Raw genomic sequence first — 22442 nt, 5'->3', positions numbered from 1 at the left:
TGACAGACATGCCTCAGTTTCCTTCCTGCAGACTCCCCCAGAATAGTCTACAGAATCTTTCTGAAGGCAAATACAGCCCTTGTAGGATTATCTTATTAAAAAAAGTACAGTCCACATAAATCATAACAAAAGTCCCATTATCATAGTCCAGTTTTCCCTCAGCATATGTAAGACACAGCCCTGGCATCTCTCACCACAACCCAGCTCTCCAATGCAGCCCTTTCCAGTCCTTGCACCAGGACAGTCACCGGGCTCTTCCAAACAAAGTGCAATCCCACTCTTTCCAGCTGGAACCCCAACCGCCTTTCTGCTGGGAGCACCCCTCACACCTCCTCTCAGTCTCACTCTCTGGCCCTGCAAGGTCAATGGGTAAGCCCCTCTGCTGTTCCCCTGCTGTCAGCCCTCTCCACCCTTAGCTCCAGCAGGCAACTCCCTCTGCTGCTCCTCCTGCCTTCAGCCTTCTCCAGCCTTTTGGCCCTGGCTCGGGGCTGCCAGCCCGCAAACCCTACTTGCTGCTCTCCTACGTTCAGATCCCAAATATATCGTCTCCAATTCCTCCCTCTTCCCAGGGATGATCTTGCAGAGGGCCTTCTGCTCCTTGTAGCTTTCCCCACAAACCTCCTCCAGTCTCCTGACTGACTGACCAGGACTCTCTCCCTCACTGGGTCTCTTCCTGATCTTTTGTAGCTGCCAGTGCTACCCAAATGGGAGCATCTGCACTGGCACAGGGGAGTTTTCATTTACGGGGGACAGCCAGCCTGTGACAGACCACTTTGAAAATTTGAACCTTAAAATTTAACCCTGACAGCCTGCTACTGATTCAAACATTGAATTAAATAAGGTATCCTAATAAATCTATTGAATTTAATGTATTTTATCAGTAATATGCAAAAATGAAACCTTCAGAGAGTTTGCAGTTTGCTACTATACAGGACGAAACCTTAACTGTAAAATTCAGTGAAGTACAGCACACTTGAATGCTATGCTAAGAAATATTCCTTTCAGCAATCTGTCAATATTGATGGTTATTACTGCTTTTTCTCTCCAAAACTTGTTCCCTCCGTTTATGTTCGTCACACACACAGATCATTTAACATCTAGCTGGAGGCCACAAAACAGCCAAGACAAATAACAACACTTGTATGATTAAGCACAATTTCAGACGAAATATAAAGTAACTTGCACCTGTCCAGGGGAAACGGTATACACGTCAACTTAAACACTTGTGTTTAACTTTGAATTCTATATTTTATTATTTATACAGCTAGGTTGTAGATGGCTCACTGTTTTCTGTGACTCATAGCTCTCAGACTCAAAGGACAATTTTTCAGAAAGTTTTCATGATTGGTTTCAGCACAAAGGACAGTTGTTTTGGAAAGTTATAAGGAAAATCCATTCACCCATTTTCACTCATTTAATGTGTTAAAAATATTTTTAAAATATTACATTTTTACCATCTTGAATAACTTGAACATTTTTGTGTGTGTGTGTGTGTGTGTGTGTGTGTGTACACACACCGTTTTTCCAGTACAAAAATGAATCTGAAATGATCCTAAAATAGCGATTATTCAAAAAACTACCGAAATTTAGAAGTTCACAATCCACATTTGGCTAGACCTCAGTGAAGAATAGCAGCCATTATTTTTTTTGCAAACTTTTTTAAACATACAAAGTTATAAGTGATTAAAAATGGGTTCCATTCATGCACACTAAAATATGATTACTAAGGCACTGATTCAGAAAAGTATCCCTATTCAAGAAGGGTGGTTAAATTCCTTAAATTCCATTGAAGTTAATTGGATTTACACACCTGTTTAAGTGCCTTCCTTAATCAGGACTTTAGTTACACAACTTCTTGGGACACTACACTGTACATAAGTTAGGTTCTGTGTGTATCTGTTGGAAAACAGACTTAAAACAAATGCCATTTTAAAATGCCTTTTCATAGGAAAGTTCTCACCTCCAGGCAATGGTTTATCTTTATCTACATTGTTGTTATCATATCGAAACTCGTATCCAAAATGCTTTACCCTTCTGTGTTTTAAAGACTTCTGGGCTGCGAAGCAGAAAAAATTAAACAACGTAAAAATATTAAAATATGTACAATATATTTATTTACACAATTTGCTATGCTTGCAGGGTATCTGCCTAATGCCTATTCCATATAATCTCTGTGCATCTCAAGAACCATTCAATAGTTGAAAATACTATTATTTGTGAACCTCACTTTCAATATACAACTCAACTTTCCCATGTACTAAGAGTGATTAAACAACACAGAGCTTTAGTACCATTTCTCTTTGAAGTCAAAACCCCGATGCTTTTACACATAGCAGCAATCCCACAGACGTCAATTCTTACACATGGGAGCAAGGACTGTAGGTCCCTGGACCTTGTGTTTGTCTCTCTCTGACAACAGTACCAATTTTCTTGAGCGATGGCTGACACTTTGGACAAGCTCATGATATGGACATAATAGGAACTTTCACTTTCTTGCATCATTACATTGCACACTAACTGAAGTCAATATAATGCTTTGTGCTGTGTCAAGTAAAAGTTATTTTGTAATATGGAAGCTAACTGGAAAAAATAACTGGCTTTGTTACGAAATTTAATTCCCACAGAGCTCATTTGAAACTATATGAGCAACTGGGAAGGGAGCTTTGACTTCTCTCTGGTGCTTGAAAAGCTCCAGTTCCCAAGCAAGCTATCAAATTACAGGTGCTGCATTTTGAGAACAAACTCACTGACTGATCATGCTGTCAGGAAATGACTCTACAGTAGCTGCTTCTGGAAGCAGGAGCATAATTCAAATTAACCCATTCATGAGGATCACCTTATACCACATGCCTCTGGTTCATTGTAACTGTATGATATAAACTCAATTTTAAAAGGACTAAATATACAGAATGAATTTAAGGAATAAATTATCTAAGATGCAGACTTCTTGCAGAAATTAAATTCAACAAAAGGACAATTTGCAGTTATTTCTGTGGTTCTACTAACCATTTTGAATTACTTCATTTTCTGTCCAATCAATACTTTCCAACATCTTTTGTTCTTCTTCAGGAGACACAAGCTCTTCAACCATCATCAGGCCTGGAGGCAAGCTAATAGGTATAATGTCCTCCCAAAGCACTATGGGTATAAAAATAAAACAGTGCTACTGCTTATGGAAAATGATCCACTTGTGTTCTTTTATCAATAATGATAAACCCTAGATTGATCATCATCTGAACTAATTATCCTCCTTGGCAGCATAAAACAGGATCAGAATCCAAGATCTGTGCTATACAACCCAATTCTCAAATCTCACCGTGTAGGACCTGAGAGACTTAATGTTTTCCACTCTCAAAAAATATCTGATTAGTCTGTCAAAATAAAGGTCAAAACTTCCCCATGCATTTCAGGGGAGATTCTAGTTGGAGTCAATTTTATTTTGCCAGGACTCAGCATTTGTCACTGCTCATGGTTGACAAGCATAGAGCACAGTGAAGAAAGTATGTCTGAATGCTATAAACCTGAATGCTATATGCTGTTTCTTAAATGTAAGAAATTATATAAAATTAAGATGGCCATTTGTAGCTCTGCAACCAGATGTGATGAAATGTTCACTGCAACACCTATCTTGACAGAAAATGACTTACGTAACAGGCTCCCAACTTGCAGCCCTATGAATTATTATTGAAAATGATCTGTACTATGGTAGAGTTTAGGGGCCAAGATCAGGACCTCATTGTGCTAGGTGCTCTACAAACACAAAGAGACGGAGTTCACAATCTAAACAGGCAAGCGCTTTTGTTCCTGTTTTACAGATGAGAAACTAAGGTGCAGAGAGAACAAGTGACTTGGCCAGGGTCACACAGGAAATCTGTAGAATGGGAACTGACCTCAGACCTCCCAAGTCCCAACCTATTGTCTTCACCACAAAGATCATCTTTCCTCTCCAGCAACAAATGGTTTGGCTCCAAGCTACCAGAGAGACCATCTCTCTCTCCACCTGATACAACCAAATGTGCTCATGGAGGTGTTCCAGATGTTGCCTCCTAGCATTAAACAAGAAGGAGCTGCTAGCAGGACATTTTCTGTGAAGGGTCTTTAGTTCTGGCATTTACTCCATGCCTCAGACTACAAGAGACCAGATTTCAGGGTATGCTGCAAGACCCCTCTTTTTTCCCCTAGACTTTGGTTAAGGAGAAAGAAGACTATTGCTTCTATTATTGTTTGATCCTTTTGGGCAATTAATTTAGTTTCTCAGGTTCCAGGAAAAGCTGACCCTTCTATCTGATACATATATTTATTCATCTATTTTATTCAGCCACATAAAGTATTGTTGCACGCATCCACAGATTGCTCTAAGTGCCATATAATAAAAGACAAAAATCAGGAATGATTCACCAAACACAGTTCAAAAATATACAGTCAATTTCTGACCCCATTGAAGTCCATGACAAAGCTTCCATTGACTCTCATAGGGCCAGAATTCTATCCACAATTCCACTATAACAAGCAACTGAAAAGCAAAGGAAGAACAGTGATGCTTTATGGGATAGCAGAATATTGATACCTTTTTCCACGAAGTTAACATACAGAGTAACATTTTGGTTGGAGTCCTCCAGCATTATCTCTTTCCCATTGAGAGTGTCGTAGGCTTTCTTGGCTTCTTCTGTAGACCCATATTTCACAACTGAATAGGGTTTATTTGGAGGCATTAAGAGTGCTTCCACCAATCCACATTCCTCTACTAGGCTGAGCAGTTGGTGTCTATTCACACCATTACCCAGACCTCCATTGGCAACGACCAAGTTCTAATTTAAAAAAATTAAAAATAGACACATTAGCAGTCACCACTGTCCTGAAAATAGCATTTCACAAACACAAGTGTCATAAAGAGAAATGAAGCTATTATCTCTAAATCGGTCTGTGGTTATTCTGTTTGATATTCCACAGGAAATGTTTATATTTCAATTAGTCTGTGGCTAGCTGAAGCCCAGAGCACATTAGTACAGCACACATTTAAGGGAAAGGCTCTTACAGAACAAGAGCATTCGAGCTCGGAGAGAAATAACACGCCCATGTTTGTGTGTGCAGGCACCACAACTGTGCCTGCAAACAGGTATCTGTGCAGAGGAGATGGTGGGCAGGGGGGGTTTCTACACATTTACAGTACCTGGATGATATGTGCCTTGCACATGCCCTGAACATTCTTGTCCCTCAGCTACAGAGTTTATTTGTATTTGCAGATTCCATAGCCAACAGTTGGCTGTAAGTGTCCTGCAATACCCTTGAAAGAGTGGAACAAAAATAAATCCCATTGTATTAACTGTATCTGCCTGATTTTTTTCATGACAGCCAAGTGTTACGGCTCCCACAAACGAACTCAGAGAGAACTGAGCTCAGCAGCCCATTTCTAAACACTCCGAATAATTTTTTTTTGAAGGAGTGGCCTCTAACATCCTCAACATTTTTCTCTTTACTCTTTTCTGCAAGGAAGGGTAACCCTTTCCTCTGTGTGAGGAGAGTCCAATGCATTCATTAGTATAGCCCACTAGTGCTATTCTTTCATTGGGCCAGGGGAGGAGGGTCACTTGAGAGCAATATGAGGTATCCCTCATGACCCATTTTGGGAACCAACCAGGCAACCAGTGCTGAGCAGAATCAACCCTGAGCAGGATCAGCTCAGAATCCAACTTCAGATCCCCTTCAGGGTACTTCTCTAAGTTGATACTAGCTTCTTGGGGATGCCCCAAAATGCTACAAGTAAAGATATACTGGACATCCTGCTGAAAGAACGGAATCACCCCTTACCCAGGGGGCCTGCTACACAATACAAAATACAGCTTTAGGGCCCCAGTTCATCCTCCAAACACTTATGCACAGGAGTAGTCTCAATGGGACAATTCGCCATCACCAATGTACCAATGTCTCAGTGCAGCGACACTCGGGGTATGGCTACACTGCAATGCAAGCCTGGACTCAGACACAGGCTTGAGCCCAAACCTCTCTTCTGTTTACACACAATCCTGTCGTACTCAGGCCCAGGCTTCAGGATCATGCAGGATTGAGTCGATTCGAGCCTAGGTCCCACTGACTCGGGACCAAACTTCATCGTTTTGCATTTGCGGATGCAACTCAGGCTAAGAGTTAGCTAATGCTATCCCACAAACCCATGGGACACTGTTCTTTGTCCTCTCTATCCCAAAAGTAGCCAACTGACCCCCAGGAAATGGAAGCAACCCCACTTGTACAGACAGGCAGCGTTTAACCCTTCCACTTTACTCTGACCACTGAGCTACAGAGTAAACCTTCTCCCGCCTTAGCTACAGCCATCAACCAGAAGTCATCTTTTGCCAAGCGTGCCGCTTCCAGGTTCCGAGAGCACAGCCAGATTTTGGTGAATCTCTGATGTGAGGCCAGCAAAAAGATGAGTTTCAGTAGGAGTACTACCAATGACCATGCATAAAAAGAGATAGAGAAGAAGCTGGCAGTGCGGGGAAGTCACTGGACCACAGACTAGGTCAGAGAATGGATCAAGCAGCTCAAGACCAACTACCAGCAATCCAGGGACGAGAACTGCGCCTCTCAGAATTCGCCGTCAACCTGCACCTTTGATGAGGAGTCTGACTGGGTGCTGGGTACTGCACCGAGCACAGAGCCAATAATGCTTACAACAGCCTGGTCAGCTGGGGTGGCAAACTTCTGAACCCAACATAGGCATGGAGGGAGGCCAGCAGGCACCGACTCACGCCAGCAAAGTCACTATGGTGCTGGAACCAGTCCCCAAGGAGGCTTTGTCACTGGCGCAGCTGCAGCATATACTGGGTCCGGAGAAGCCTTGTGTTGTCCCCACTTTGAGCAGCAACCTGCCACAGAATTGGAAGAAACAGAATTAACCTGAGAGCCTTGTAAGTTTCTGGCTCCGTGTTTGTCTTGATTAATATAGGAATGGAAGGGATTTCCAGGTTATGAACCAGTGCAAAAGTTATAACATACCGTGGGTAGCACTGGGTGTCCACTCATGGCAGATTACACAGGCAGCACCTTGGCGCCGGGGTGTTAAAAATAAGACTTTTATATTGCCTTCCCTGTCAGTACGTTGCTCTGTCCTAACACAACAGGGCAATGAGCCACTTGTAATCAGTGAACTGTCCAGGTGGGGGTTGAAATGTGGCCCATTTGTGTATGTAGTCCATGGATGACAAAATCATTTGTCCAAAATAGGGGTGGAGGGTAGGAATGCCATCTGGAAATGTGTCTGGAAGGAGGTGGGGTGGCTGTGGAGTTCTCTACGAGTCCATATTAAGGTGTGTGCTTGCATGCAGTCATAAAAGGCTGTATGGAAAGTTGTGGGGAGACAGTAAGCCATACAGATGCTAGCACAGCATCCTGTTGATTCCCCCCATGGATTCTGACCCAATCCCAAGGGCTGATATAGCTGCAAACTTCTCCCGTAGCAGGAACTCCAGAGAGCTAGGCACATTGGGGAAGAGCAAATTTTCGAGGGCCACCACAGTAGCTGGCCAACACACTCCACTCACAGATGTGCTATTCGGGCACCATAAGTTGGAATACTTTGGTGGCATACACGGTTGGCTTGCCCGCCTGGAAATGCTTTAATATTGTTAATTTTGTAACACAAATAAATGCTTTTACTTTATTTAGAGAGTTTATTGCCATCACTACATCACGTCTTGTAATGTGTGTTTTGAATAATAAAGATAAACATAGGGGAAGAAACAATGGGCAAGTTGTAGCCATACACAATTTCTCAGTACATCTATGTACAATCAATCAATAATGAAAATGCACAGTTTCCCGTCCATTACATTAACAGTGAGGTCATCCAAAATAAAAAATGTGAGGGGAGGTCTAAATTGGATATTAGGAAACACTATTTCACTAGGAGGGTGGTGAAGCACTGGAATCAGTTACCTAGGGAGGTGGTGGAATCTCCATCCTTAGAGGTTTCTAAGGCCCAGCTTGACAAAGCCCTGGCTGGGATGATTTAATTGGAGTTGGTCCTGCTTCGAGCAGGGGGATTGGATTAGATCATCTCCCGAGGTCTCGTCCAACCCTAATTTTCTATGATTCTCTCTTAATATGCCCCATTCACTGTGTACAGTGACAATATCCTCCCCACACACACATTTTATTGTGTGCTGTGACAATACATCATTTACTGTCAACACTGATTTACAAAAACATTCCAAAACATGCTGTTCTCCCTCTTCCCTTGGCCCATGCAAATCCATAACGTGGGAGCACAGAGCATCCCCGATTTGTGTTGCCTGGGCCCATCCTGCTGTCACAGGTGCACTTTCTGGTCGAGTGTACTGGTTCAGCGATCCATCACTGCCATAGCGCCATTCAGGGGCAAACAGCTCACCTTTGGCTTCACACAAATTGTGACGAACGCAGCAAGCCACAGTGATGCGGACAGCATTGATGACACTGGAATCCAAACAGGCCTGTTGATAGTGCCAGTGGGATTTCAGTCTGCCAAACACACATTCAACCACCATTGTGATTAACCCTTCTTTTGCCAGGCCCCGAGATCAGGATACAGTTTCATAAGCCAAGGTAAAAGGGATTACGTGGGGACAGTAACTCCATTTATGACAATGTCCTTTGGTGGAAACAGAATCCCAGCCTGTCCATGAAGGTAAACTCCTGCCCAGCAGAAAACCCTGGCATCATGATCCCTCCTTCCAGTGCAGCTCACATGGGTGTCCATAAATCAGTTTCTGTGGTGCACAAGGGCAAGTGTAATAGAAGAGTAGTGCCCTTTGCGGTTTATGTACTCATTTGCTCCCTGAGGAGTACAAGTCCCATCAGTGACTCCAGTGCAGTTTGGAAAGCTCATTCTCTCAAAATCAGCAGTTACTTCACAAATATAGTTTCTGCCCACCTCAGCTGGGTAAATCACATGCCTGATCATCTCAGAAGCCTACATCACCACTTTACCCACATTTGACTTTCCAACACCAAATTGGTTATCAATAGACCTGTAGGAGTCTGGGGTAGCCAGCTTCCAGACAGTGATAGCAATCCACTTCTGGACCAATATGGTCGCCCGCAAACAGGTCTCATGCTGCTGGAAGGACAGGACAAGCTGCTCACAAAGCTCCAGAAATGTAGCTCTCTTCACGCAAAAGTTCTGACCCCATTATGCAGACCTGGGATGGCCAGCAATGATGGATCCCGCCAATCTGCGCTTGAAGCCCTATTCCAGTAGCACAGGTCTACACAGAGGGTATCAGCAACTATACTGAGAGTTGCGAGTTGTACCAGCCAGTTCCATACTTCTGAATCTGTATTGTTGTTCTCCTCTTGCTCCGTCATTAGCTCCATCAGGTGCTTTTGGAGGGTCATGAAACATTGCTGAAATGTGCACCAGCATCTCATGGAAGCTCTGCCTGTTTCCTGATACAGGAGCGAAAGCCCAAGCAAGAGAAGTTCTTCAAATGGTGACTCTTCCACGCTGCTGGCTCCAGTTGCTGGGAGCATGCAGGCCAGAATGACAGCTTGGCAGGATGTGTTGGCAGGCTGTGACAACTTCTTGGGATGTGCGGGGTGGACGGTCAAGTTTTCCAATTCTGCACCATGAGCCAAGGACTAGAGAGACCACATTTTGGGAGGATGCTAGGTAGTCTGGCATATGGTTGGTTGGACTCGGGTCTGCATATTGCAGTATGGCTGTTGCTGCCCCAGTGTGGGGCTCTGACTTAAAATTTCTTATCCTAAGGTTACCAATGAGCATGGACACTCAAGCCCCTGAGCTTTCAAATCCAGAGTCTGCAGACTCAAGCCCCACTAACTCTGGGCTTACATTGCAGTGTAGACATATGCTCAGCTTCCCTAGCATTGCTTTATGGCGCACTGGAGTGCTGAGGCAGTAATACCAGGGCTCTCTTCAAGCACTGCTGCCTCAGCACAGATGGACTCCCTCAATCACAGGCTTTCCACAAAGTCCCTGTCTCCCCTATGCCATCACAAAAAGATGCAGCCTCAAAATGAAGCTGATAGCTGAACTTCTGAGACTCCTTCATATGCCAATTTCTCTCTCTCTCTTTCTGGGGTGGAAGAGAGACAGCCATCCCCGCTGTTTATTTAGGTTCACTTGAGTAAGGAGGAATCACCTTTTGAGTGTTTAATTTTAGAATTTCAAAAGTGGCTGATATGCAGTGGTGTTGTAGCTGTGTCAGCCCCAGGATATTAGAGAGACTAGGTGAGGAAATCTCTTTCATTGGACCAACTTCTGTTGGTGAGAGAGACGAGCTTCTGAGCTACAAAGAGCTCTTCATCGGGTCTGGGAAAGGTGGAAGAGATAGTTTAGCATAAGCAATTAGCACATATTCTAAGTGACCATTCAAGGTAAAGTGGCCCATTAACATCCCTATAGTAATAGGACAAAAAAGGAGGATTAGTAGGTTACAGATTGTCATAACAAGACATAAATCCAATGTCTTTATTAAGACCATGATTTTGAGTGTCTAGCAAAGTTATGTATTTAAACTCCCAGATTCATCTTTTGAAAGTGTTGGGCAGGTTCCCTTTGAGGATGAGGACTGATAGGTTGATATAATTTAGTAGTGTAGACATGCTCTCTCTCAGGAAAATGATAAAAGACAAAAACACAACATCACCTGTGGGTGAACAATTTTCACAAAGCAATCACGCTATATCTTACCTATCAGTCCTCATCCTGTGTAGCTTGAAAGCTTGTCTCTCTCACCAACAGAAGTTGGTCCAATAAAAGATATTACCTCACCCACCTTGTCTCTAAAACTGGCTGATGTCCGAAGAGTTATCAGAATGTGGGTGTGTTGGGGGGAGTGTGGTTGTTTCGTTAGTGGAACTAAACAAAATAAGACAAAACTTAAAAAAAATAAAAAATAAAAAGGCATTCATAAATATTTCCTCTGCAAAAGATAGTACACCTCTACCCTGATATAACACTGTCCTCGGGAGCCAAAAAATCTTACCACATTATAGGTGAAACCACATTATATCAAACTTGATTTGATCCGCCAGAGCACGCAGCGCCTACCCTCTCCCCAGAGCCCTGCTTTACCATGTTACATCCGAATTCGTGTTATATCAGTTGGCGTTATATCGGAGTAGAGGTGTACATATTTTGCAAAAATTACAGACAAGGTCCAATTGTCTTCTGAATCGTTATTTTGCCCAGTTTGGATAGTAAATCAATCATTTCAGTATGAAACAGAGGGATTTTAATCCTACTTTAAGGGCAAATTAAATGCAACTTTAAGTACGGAGTCAATATCGGTGCCTTCATATAACTAGCAAGCATATGCCATTACTGCCCTAAAATGGCATATCTGCGTTTCACACATTTTTTATTCTCAACATCTTTCCCAGAATGAGTCAGCCAATCTTTCTGTAAAAGCATTTCTATAAATGCTCTATGACCTTTTCTGAAAGCAGACCCTAAAAAGTTTTGTTGTTTCAAATTACAGTGTCTAATTCTTCCAAACGAGAGCAATTTGGCTTGAAAATGGGAGGGAAAGATTTAATAAATGGAAAAGGATGACAGTACTCTTAAAATCTTAACAAGGAGTGCTAGGTGACATGTCTCAGTAACTACTGAGAGATATTTCTATTATGAAGTCTCAGGACAGTGTCAGTACTTCTATAAGAAATCACACTTTCCAGAGGTTTACAATGCAATTATAAAAAAAAATTGTTCTGGCTTGAAACCAGCAAAGAAAATCTCAGTGAAGAGTCAATTTCAGGAAACTCTCTTCATTACCTAATCTGTGTATTGTCACTAGACCACAACGTTCACAGGATTTTCAAAGTCTGTGTGTTAAATTCAGCTACAAATTCTGACTATTATTACTGTATTATTTTTATTTGGATTGCTGTAACACCTACAAGCCCCAGCCACGGATCAGGATTCCACTGTGCTAGTGCCGTAAAAAAAACAAAACAAAAAGATAGTCCCTTCTCCAAAGAATTTGCCATTTGCACTAGGTTTTCAAATCATTATTTACCTACATCCTCACATGGTTTTAAATCTCAGTGTAAACCAGGCCCAACGACTTGTCTTAAAACAACTGCCAAGGCTGCAATGGCAACCATAAGACTAGAATGAGGAAGTCCTGAGACAGACCGGGCAAGACATGGGACAACAGTTTACATAAGAAAAGCTGAAGTGAGATTTCTAGTGAGGATCAGATTAGTGTTAGAAAAGATTTCTAGGAGTGGGGTTTAATAGGGAGTTTGAAGGAGAGAGATTATGCTTTGTGGAGAAGCATGGAGGGAAAAATAATAAAGGCAAAAAATGAAAGCAGAAGAGACAAAGAAAGCAATACGGGAAAAGGAATGGGAGGTTCTAACATGTATATTAATTGACGAAGGTAACAAATTTTATTAGTAATATAATTATGGCTATCAGAACTTTTCCCAGCCACAAGAACAATCCTTTCAGCCTAAAAGACCTGGTCCAAAGACCATTAAAGTCACTGGGAGTTTCTCCCTGGATAAAGAGCTTTGACCAAAGCCCGAAGTGCAGTTCTAATTTGGAATCAATGTAAAACAATCAACATGGAGTCGCACTGCCCTTTTTACAGACACTTTTCAGAACAGAACTGCACTTTAGTCAACACATAGGTGAGGCTAGGATATGCATGAACTGTGCATTCAGGCTCACATAACAACAATTAGAGCTTCAAGTCACCTGGGTGGTGTGAGATACACACTCGATGCCCTCATGTCTCATTAATGTGTTTCTGGCCTTGATCTGTTTCCTCAATAATTTCTTCTCAGATTTATTCCGTTTCAGATTGTTTTGACCGGTGCTGTCCATTTCTGCACTGGAGATTTGGAAAGACAAGGCCACAGCAGAAGGGAGAAAACATTCAAGAGTCCTTTAAAAAAAAAAAAATCCTAAATGTCATTTATTCATAGGCCGTTTTAAAATATTTTTTAAAGAGCCACTAATAACAAAACTCCTATGTAAAAAATCCATTATTTCTATTACTAATAACACCTATGTTCTAATCCCACCTTTAATACAAATCCCTCACAGATCTTGGGGGTGTTTCCCATTTTTTTCCCCATTTGAAAAATGGAGAACAAAACTCACCTACTTCACATTGCTCCGGTGAGATTATTCACCTTGCTCAGAAGTCCTTTTTAACGTAGGAATGGGGAACTTCATTTAGTTCACAATTTTACAAATCTTACAATTTGGGGGAGAGGATCACAAAATTTACTTGAATGCAAAAATTGTTTTTTCCCCTTCAATTCATCCCCATGGGATTTTTTTTCCTGTAGGGTGATTCATGCAAGAAAATGGCAATCTATGCTACATATTAGGGAAGAAAAAATTAGGCTGCTCTGAGGGGAGTCCTATGTATAGTATATAATGCCAGATTTTTTTTTTCATTTCAGTGTTTAATCTCTTCCCTATTCTATTCCTTTATTCACAAGCTTGTGGCATTAGTTTTTCACCCTACCTGCCCCTCCACTATCAGTTTCATCCTGTTATTTCAGTTGGTTTCACCCCCCTTCTCCAATATCTCCAGAGTGGAACAAGAACCCACAAATGTCCAAATCTGAGTTGAACTTCCATCCTTGCAATGTTTGAGCGGGTTTGAAATCAAATACCTATACAACACAGCTCACCGAAACCAGGCCCCATCACTTAAAGGGATCAAACAGCTGTGCATTCAACACAATATAGCATTCAATAGAATCTGTCAAAAATCTTCCATTCCATTTTTCGATAGAAAATAAGGCTTTCAACGAAGGGCTTGTCTACACTGGCAATTTACAGCGCTGCAACTTTCTTGCTCGGGGTATGAAAAAACACTCCCTTGAGCACAGTAAGTTTCAGCACTGTAAAGCACCAGTGTAGACAGTGCGCCAGCGCTGGGAGCTAGTCTCTCATGGAGGTGTATTTTTTAAGAGCACTGGGCGAGCTCTCTCCCAGCACTCTGCCCTGAGCACACAAGCCACATTAAAGCGCAGCCGTGGCAGTGCTTTAGCATTGCCAGTGTTGACTAGCCCTAACCAAACCTTTTCACAAAAAGTGTCAGCTTTCCAGAGAAAATGTTTATATTGTGTTAATATAAGAAACATGGAAATTTTCAATTAAAATGAAACAATCTGTATAATGGTAACATTTTGTCAATCAACTTTCTACTTAATACATTTTTAAAAGCTGATTCACTCCCGACCCTTTCCCTGCTTATGTTGTATCTTCTTACCCTTCCTCATTTCATATCATATTTTCTTTCATATCACAGATCATGCTGTATCTTTTCCTGCACTGTCCTTGGTTTCTGCCTCCTTTTCCTTTCTGTCTCCTTCCACCTCTTTCAGACTCTCAGGGTGAAATCCTGGCCACACTGAAGTCAATGCACAACTCCCACTGACTACAGCGGGACCAGGATTTTGCCCTCTCTTTCCCTACAGTGTGTTCTCTACCTCCTGCCCTATATTTTCTGTCTCTCCTATCTTCTCTCACTTCTTTCTGACAGCACTGGCTAGACAGATGAGCTAGGATGGTCCCTCCTCCCCTCTTCCTCCTTCTCTCATTCCTTTACTCCTGCTAACCCTTTCCCACCGGTCAGCCCCCTGCCCCAAACTGTAGAGAATCTATGTCAATCACCACTATATTTAGCTATTTGTGTCTCACCCCATCCTCAATGCTTCATCTGTTTGTGTATCTCTTAGATTACAAACTCTCCAGAGGAAAACTGTCTCCCAACCTGTGTTTGTAGAGCATCCTGCACAATGGGGCTCCAATCCTCCTTGGGAGTTAAGGGGCCAACCATGGTATAAATGATAAATAAAACAAAACAAACAAACAAAGAGGAAAGGTTCCTACATTACACAGGCAAGTGGATCTTTCGTCCTGGAGCTCACCCATTCCAGATGTGAGTGCCTGTATATAAAGGACTTTGAAGAGGAAAGGTCGAGTGTGTGTGTGTGTTCCATGATCTTAATGACATTTTATATCACTAAAAATGAACTTTCAAAAAATAAAATGATCCTTTTAATGCAAAACAAGACCTACCAATGAAATACAAAAAATCTTTTCAAACTCTTCACCTCCATATGTAAAAATGCAACCAGTACTAATCTCTACAGCAGGGTGTGACATTACACTCCATATTCTTCATAGAAATAGTGTTGAGAACATAAGAACGGCCGTACCGGGTCAGACCAAAGGTCCATCTAGCCCAGTATCTGTCTACCGACAGTGGCCAATGCCAGGTGTCCCAGAGGGAGTGAACCTAACAGGCAATGATCAAGTGATCTCTCTCCTGCCATCCATCTCCATCCTCTGATGAACAGAGGCTAGGGACACCATTCTTTACCCTTCCTGGCTAATAGCCATTTATGGACTTAGCCGCCATGAATTTATCCAGTTCCCTTTTAAACATTGTTATAGTCCCACCCTTCACAACCTCCTCAGGTAAGAAGTTCCACAAGTTGACTGTGCGCTGTGTGAAGAACTTCCTTTTATTTGTTTTAAACCTGCTGCCTATTAATTTCATTTGGTGACCTCTAGTTCTTGTATTATGGGAATAAGTAAATAACTTTTCCTTATCCACTTTCTCTACATCATTCATGATTTTATATACCGCTATCATATCCCCCCTTAGTCTCCTCTTTTCCAAGCTGAAGGGGCCTAGCCTCTTTAATCTTTCCTCGTATGGGACCTGTTCCAAACCCCTAATCATTTTAGTTGCCCTTTTCTGAACCATTTCTAGTGCTAGAATATCTTTTTTGAGGTGAGGAGACCACATCTGTACACAGTATTTGAGATGCAGACGTACCATGGATTTATATAAGGGCAATAATATATTCTCAGTCTTATTCTCTATGCCCTTTTTAATGATTCCTAACATCTTGTTTGCTTTTTTGACCGCCTCTGCACACTGCGTGGACATCTTCAGAGAACTATCCACGATGACTCCAAGATCTTTTTCCTGACTCGTTGTAGCTAAATTAGCCCCCATCATATTGTATGTATAGTTGGGGTTATTTTTTCCAATGTGCATTACTTTACATTTATCCACATTAAATTTCAGTTGACATTTTGTTGCCCAATCACTTAGTTTTGTGAGATCTTTTTGAAGTTCTTCACAATCTGCTTTGGTCTTAACTATCTTGAGTAGTTCAGCATCATCTGCAAACTTTGCCACCTCACTGTTCACCCCTTTCTTTAGATCATTTATGAATAAATTGAATAGGATTGGTCCTAGGAATGACCCTTGGGAACACCACTAGTTACCCCTCTCTATTCTGAGAATTTACCATTAATTCCTACCCTTTGTTCCCTGTCTTTTAGCCAGTTCTCAGTCCATGAAAGGACCTTCCCTTTTATCCCATGACAGCTTAATTTACGTAGGAGCCTTTGGTGAGGGACCTTGTCACAGGCTTTCTGGAAATCTAAGTACACTATGTCCACTGGATCCCCCTTGTCCACATGTTTGTTGACCCCTTCAAAGAACTCTAACAAATTAGTAAGACACAATTTTCCTTTACAGAAACCATGTTGACTATTGCTCAACAGTTTATGTTTTTCTATGTGTCTGACAATTTTATTCTTAACAATTATTTCGACTAATTTGGAACCCTGAAATGAAACAGTGCCAAAGAAATTTCTTTTAAAAAAATAATTGTCTCTCTTTTCCTCGCCCCTTCTTTAAACTTAAGATGAAATAAAATGCTTGTGGAAGGAAATGAATTGCCAGCACTGGAAAGTGATGTCTTCTATCAATAGAACAAGTTCCAGCAGGGACAGCGGCAACAACTCTGTTCTGAATATGTGTTTCAACTGATTACTAATAGGGTTGAGGGAGTTAGGAGAATTTCCATGATCATTCAGTCTTTGACCTCTTTGCCAAGTAGTGTTATGCAATCTCTGAATGGCCAGGTTCTCACATTTACAAATGAACTGAGAAAAGGGATTCTCTGCTGCTCCAGGTACCTTAACACCATGCTGGGGCACCAGTTCAGATAGGAAAAGCACTACCTAATGAAATATGTCACTATGTCACATGACCACAGAAACAGAGACAAAGAGGCAGAAAAGATCTACGAAGCTACCTAATCCTTCTTCCTACCAGTGTGGGATTATTCCTCATTATACATTTATTAATGGCAATCCTATCTAGTTTTAAAAGTCCTGAGTGATGCGGCACTCACTGTCTCCCTTAGGAGACTATTCCAAAGGATAACAGATCTCAGTTTTACAGTTTTTGTCAATACTCAATTCTGATTTTCCTTTTCTGCAACCAGTACTCTTAGTTTTACTAGTATAAATAACCACTTGCCCTCCCTCAGGTCTCCTATGCATGAGAAAGCTAGAGGAAATTGTGGGCTCAGTCCACAACAGTGTCCCTTCAAGGGCGATCACACTTGCCTATGAAGACTGCAAATTCAGAATATTTCTCTTATCTGAACAGATTGCAGTTGAAAACAAAACAATTGGAGCATAGCAGTGCCTGTAATGTGTATTTCAGAATACAAGAAAACAAGAATCAGCCCAGTAAAGACAAGGGAAACTCATACCTGCTTAAACAAAAAGTGCAATGAATTTAGTTTTCACTTGGGAGAGGAGAACACAGAGAAAAATATAAGGACAAAGTTAAAATTCCTGTTTATCTTTGTAAGAAGACATTTTGAGAAATCAGTTACACAACTTTCCTCAGAGACTTGAAACTAGACCTCTTTTACTGCTGGAGCTATTACTTGTAATTGGCAGGTAACATTATAACAAGATAGTGGGGAATAAAGTCTCAGACAAAAAGAGACTTTATTCCCCACTATCTTGTTATAATGTTACCTGCCAGTTACAAGTAATAGCTCCAGCACACACAAGAAATGAAAAAGCCCCTTTTATCAAATGGGCATCTATTTATAGCAAGGATTTGGCCTGATTCACTAATCAGTCATTTCAGGATTTGAATATCAAAGGCAAACACAGGTTGGGATTTAAAGGCAATGGTATGGAGGACTCTATAGGAAAGCTTGCACGCTGCGTGCACATATTGGGCCTGATTCTCCACTGTCTTGTACATTACATATCCATTTAAGGCTCAGTTCTATGTCTATTGAAAACAATGACAAAGCTCTCATTAACTTTAATGGTGCAAAATCAAGCCCTTAGAGCTATGCACGGTGAGTGAAAAACTCTATCATTCCCAATTTGTAACTTTTTTTACCCACTTTGCACATGTTAAAATTACCATAAAAGGTACAAGGCAATGGAGAATCAGACCCATTATTACAGACCTTAACTCATTTGCACTGAAAAATAACCCCCCCAAAATGCATCAAAATTAAAGCAAAAACATAGGCACAATCATGTTGTACTGGCAGTTTTAGTTGTGAATATAATGATCCATATCATGCCACACTGAAATTAATGGAAAGAGTTAATGGAGAGTTTTGCTTAATAATGGAGAGCCTGGACTGGCCCCATATGTTTTAGGAGCAATTTCTGAACAGAATAGCAAGATCAATTTAGACTGTAGTTTGGTGTGCTAGTTACCAGCAGATGGAGCACTATGCTCACTTATAAGGTGACTGATTTCACTTTGTCGGTGCTCAGAACTTCTGGAAAAGATGCCTAGATAGAAAATGGATATAAAACAGAGAAAAGAGGGGGGTGGGGAAGAAATATATTACTTCCATAATTTCTTGATGATGTTTTTAATATTGCATATAAAATGTAGTGTATTCATGATAACATGCCATATATAGTTTCACAGTCATTAGTTAACTGTTGATCCAATACATAACTTCTCATAGTCACAATTGTTTTATTTTATACCCTTTAACCATTCAGGCCCTTATCCTGCAATGAGATGCATGAGGGCAACTCCTGCACCTGTATGGAACTCCAATGACTTCAATGCAGGTCTACATAAACACATTACAGAATCAGGGCCTTACTGTGTAAGATTACTGACATGAAACAGTAATAGATGACAATTTTTTTTTTTTTTAATAATTGGAGATATACTTATCTCCTAGAACTGGAAGCGACCTTGAAAGGTCATTGAGTCCAGCCCCCTGCCTTCACTAGCAGGACCAAATACTGATTTTTGCCCCAGATCCCTAAATGGCCCCCTTAAAGGACTGAACTCACAACCCTGGGTTTAGCAGGCCAATGCTCAAACCACTAGATGAACTTCCATCTGAATCTCTAAAATTCTGCATAATCTACTTTGCATTGATTTACAAAGTCAGATATTATAATCAGAAATGAGCTCCAGATGCAAGTTTCAGATACAGATTAGGGCTACAAATATCTCAAAGTCTGCAATGCTTTGAAATGCCCACTTATAAAAGGTGGCATCATTTGCAAAATTTGAATCTGGGTTTGGATTTTAAAAACTGACTCCCAAAATTCCAGACTGGCCAGATCTAGAGGTTTGACCTGGGCTCAACCTGTCACTAATTATAATAATTCCAAAGATTACTATTATTTATTCATCTGTCAAGATTAGATTGGGTTCAATCCAATTGTATTGTACAGACAGTAAGAATGTTCCCTTCCTCAGAGAGCTTACAAGCTAACTAGAGAAGACAGGAAAAAGGTGGGAAACAGTACTTAATTTGTAATGCAAGAGGTGCTGGGGCTCAAAGCAATTTTTTTTACATTCAGAACTTCTGCAGCAAGCCCAGAAGTGCTGGGGCTCAGCCCTGGCAAGATGTGGCACAAATTAAGCACTGAGGGGAAGGGAAACAGAACAATGAAGTGACTTGCCCTAAATAATGCAGAGATCAGTGGCAGAGCACGAACTAGAACATGTCTCTAACCTCTCAGTCCTGTGCGCTATCCACTGGACCATGCTGCCAACAGTGACCTTCTTGTACAGCACAGGTGTACGTGTGTGCACACAATCCCCTTGCCGAGGAAAACTTACATTATAGAAAGGGTTTAGTTATATTTCCATGTGCACGTACCTGGTTAGCCTTATACATCAGCCTATGTAAACAAGTACTTACCACAGGAGTGGGGCAGAGCAACATAAAACCCTGGGAGAGTGCTCCTGACTCTAACACTGTGCTCTCCCTACACACAGGGATTCCCAGTGGCAACATGGCAAGGCTGATCAGAATTGCACTCTGCCACGAGGGGGTTGAGAGACGAATTGTCTCCTAAAGCCTCAGTTATGACGGGACCCTGAACCGGCTGCTGTCAGACCAAATACAGACAAAGAGTGACCCCTCCCCAAAGGAGCAGCCCCTTGCAGCACAGACCTGAGCTCCAGCCCAGCCCATCCTTAGGGCTGGATCTGACAACAAACCATTACTCTTGATCACGTTAACACAGTGACTGCCATGGGCCACATTCACCCCTGGCCCGGTGCCGCTGAGGCCAGCCGCGTCCGCCCAGCTTGGAGCGTGGCCCCCGGAGCTCAGCTGTGACCCGTTCAGCCGCTGGAAGGTGGCAGAGGAAGCAAAGCACATTACCTTGCTGGAGGCAGCCATGCTGGGGAACTCTTGACTACAGCTCCCATGAGCCTCACTGCCTACAGCTCCCATCATGCCAGTGGGCGGCTGCTTCCCTTCCCTGTTAACCCTCTAGTCCCCAAGTAGCTGTGTGGTCTCATCGTCTCCTGAGCGTGCTCACCCTGCAGCATCCCTGGGGCAGTGCAGTATCACCCTCCCGCAGTGAGGTGGGTGAGGCAGGTTTAACTGCCTGCCTACACCAGGGCCCCACAAACTCATGGGACCTCCTGGTCAACCTCCTCCTCGCCCCGGCTAAAATGACCATCTATGCAACCAGGGGGAGGAGATTGGCCAATGGAGACTCCTGTGACTGTGGGGCTTGTTTCCAGTCCTTAGTCCGTTCACATATCCGGGCGGAGTTCCTCTGGGCGGCGTCCACTGGCTCCCTTGACGCCTTCGAGGAGCAGTGGACGCTGTCCTTGGTTCTCTGCTCAGTGTCCCGGTCAGGCTCCCTTCTTATGACCCTCTGACTGCACTCCTGTCCCTGTTCTTTTATTAGTTGTCCCCTGGAATCAGTTGGGTTTTTGAGGTCCTATAGATCCTCCCCTTAGGCTGGGGAGGGGTCCATTAGCAGTGGGCAGGCTTCCGCCAGCCCACTTCCCAGAAACCCAATAGGTACACCAGGGGGTTCTCAGCCTTTTTCCTTCTGCAGCCTCCCCCAACATGCTACAAAACCTCCACAGCTTGCCTGTGCCACAACAGCTGTTTTTCTGCATAGATTCTACAATAGATTAAAAACCAGAGCTGGAGCTAGGGAGGTAGCAATCAAGGGAATTGCCCAGCGCCCAGGGGCGGCTCTAGGGATTTTGCCGCCTCAAGCATGGCAGGCAGGAACCAGCCGCGGGACCAGCGGACCCTCCTCAGGCAAGCCACCGGAGGCAGCCTGCCTGCCGCCCTCGCGGCGCCGGCAGAGCTCCCCCCGCGGCTTGCCATTCCAAGCATGCGTTTGGCGTGCTGGGGCCTGGAGCCACCCTTGCCAGCGCCCCATGTCAGAGGGGCACCTGTGAAGCTAAGTTGCTCGGGTTTTGGCTTCAGACCCATGCAACAGGGTTCAAGCTTCAGCCCCACATGGTGGGGCTCAGGCTCTGGCATTCTTTCCTAGGCCCCAGCAACTCTTAATGCTGGCCCTGCTCTCTGGTTTATTTTGGCAGACCCCCTGAAACCTGCTTGCGAACCCCCAGGGGGCCTTGAACCCCTGGCTGAGAACCACTGGCCCAGACAAGTGGTTTTTTCAACCTTTTTTCATCTGTGGACCCTAAAAAATTTCAAATGGAGGTGCAGACCCATTTGGAAATTTTAAAAGCAGCACAGAGTCCTGTGGCACCTTATAGACTAACAGACGTTTTGGAGCATGAGCTTTCGTGGGTGAATACCCACTTTGTCAGATGCATGTAGTGGAAATTTCCAGGGGCAGGTATATATATGCAGGCAAGCTAGAGATAATGAGGTAGTTCAATCAGGGAGGAGGAGGCCCTGTTCTAGCAGTTGAGGTGTGAAAACCAAGGGAGGAGAAACTGGTTCTGTAATTGGCAAGCCATTCACAGTCTTTGTTTAATCCTGAGCTGATGGTGTCAAATTTGCAGATGAACTGAAGCTCAGCAGTTTCTCTTTGAAGTCTGGTCCTGAAGTTTTTTTGCTGCAGGATGGCCACCTTAAGGTCTGCTATAGTATGGCCAGGGAGGTTGAAGTGTTCTCCTACAGGTTTTTGTATATTACCATTCCTAGTATCTGATTTGTGTCCGTTTATCCTTTTCCGTAGCGACTGTCCAGTTTGGCCGATGTACATAGCAGAGGGGCATTGCTGGCATATGATGGCGTATATTACATTGGTGGACGTGCAGATGAATGAACGGGTGATGGTGTGGCTGATCTGGTTAGGTCCTGTGATGGTGTCGCTGGTGTAGATGGTGTAGATATGTGGGCAGAGTTGGCAT

At 42.9% G+C, this 22442-nt stretch overlaps 1 protein-coding gene across 4 annotated transcripts in view; it reads right to left on the bottom strand.

Moving 5' to 3' along the window:
• ALKBH8 (alkB homolog 8, tRNA methyltransferase) overlaps positions 1-20511 on the bottom strand; it is a 104881-nt gene extending 84370 nt beyond the window's left edge. The window contains exons 1-6 of one of the 4 annotated variants that reach the window (XM_050927942.1): positions 20470-20511; positions 18539-18616; positions 12704-12893; positions 4568-4808; positions 3007-3138; positions 1961-2056 (exon numbers count right to left, since the gene is read on the bottom strand). In XM_050927942.1, coding sequence (XP_050783899.1) covers positions 1961-2056; positions 3007-3138; positions 4568-4808; positions 12704-12832 — 598 coding nt within the window. In that variant the 5' untranslated portion in view covers positions 12833-12893; positions 18539-18616; positions 20470-20511. The remainder of the gene's footprint in view (positions 1-1960; positions 2057-3006; positions 3139-4567; positions 4809-12703; positions 12894-18538; positions 18617-20469) is intronic. The other 3 variants (XM_050927960.1, XM_050927967.1, XM_050927951.1) reach the window with 3 other exon arrangements.
• Between the last annotated feature and the right edge of the window lie 1931 nt (positions 20512-22442).

This window comes from Gopherus flavomarginatus, chromosome 1 (genome assembly GCF_025201925.1).
Source record: "Gopherus flavomarginatus isolate rGopFla2 chromosome 1, rGopFla2.mat.asm, whole genome shotgun sequence".
Taxonomy (NCBI): domain Eukaryota; kingdom Metazoa; phylum Chordata; order Testudines; family Testudinidae; genus Gopherus; species Gopherus flavomarginatus.
This window is presented reverse-complemented; position numbering and strand designations above follow the sequence as displayed.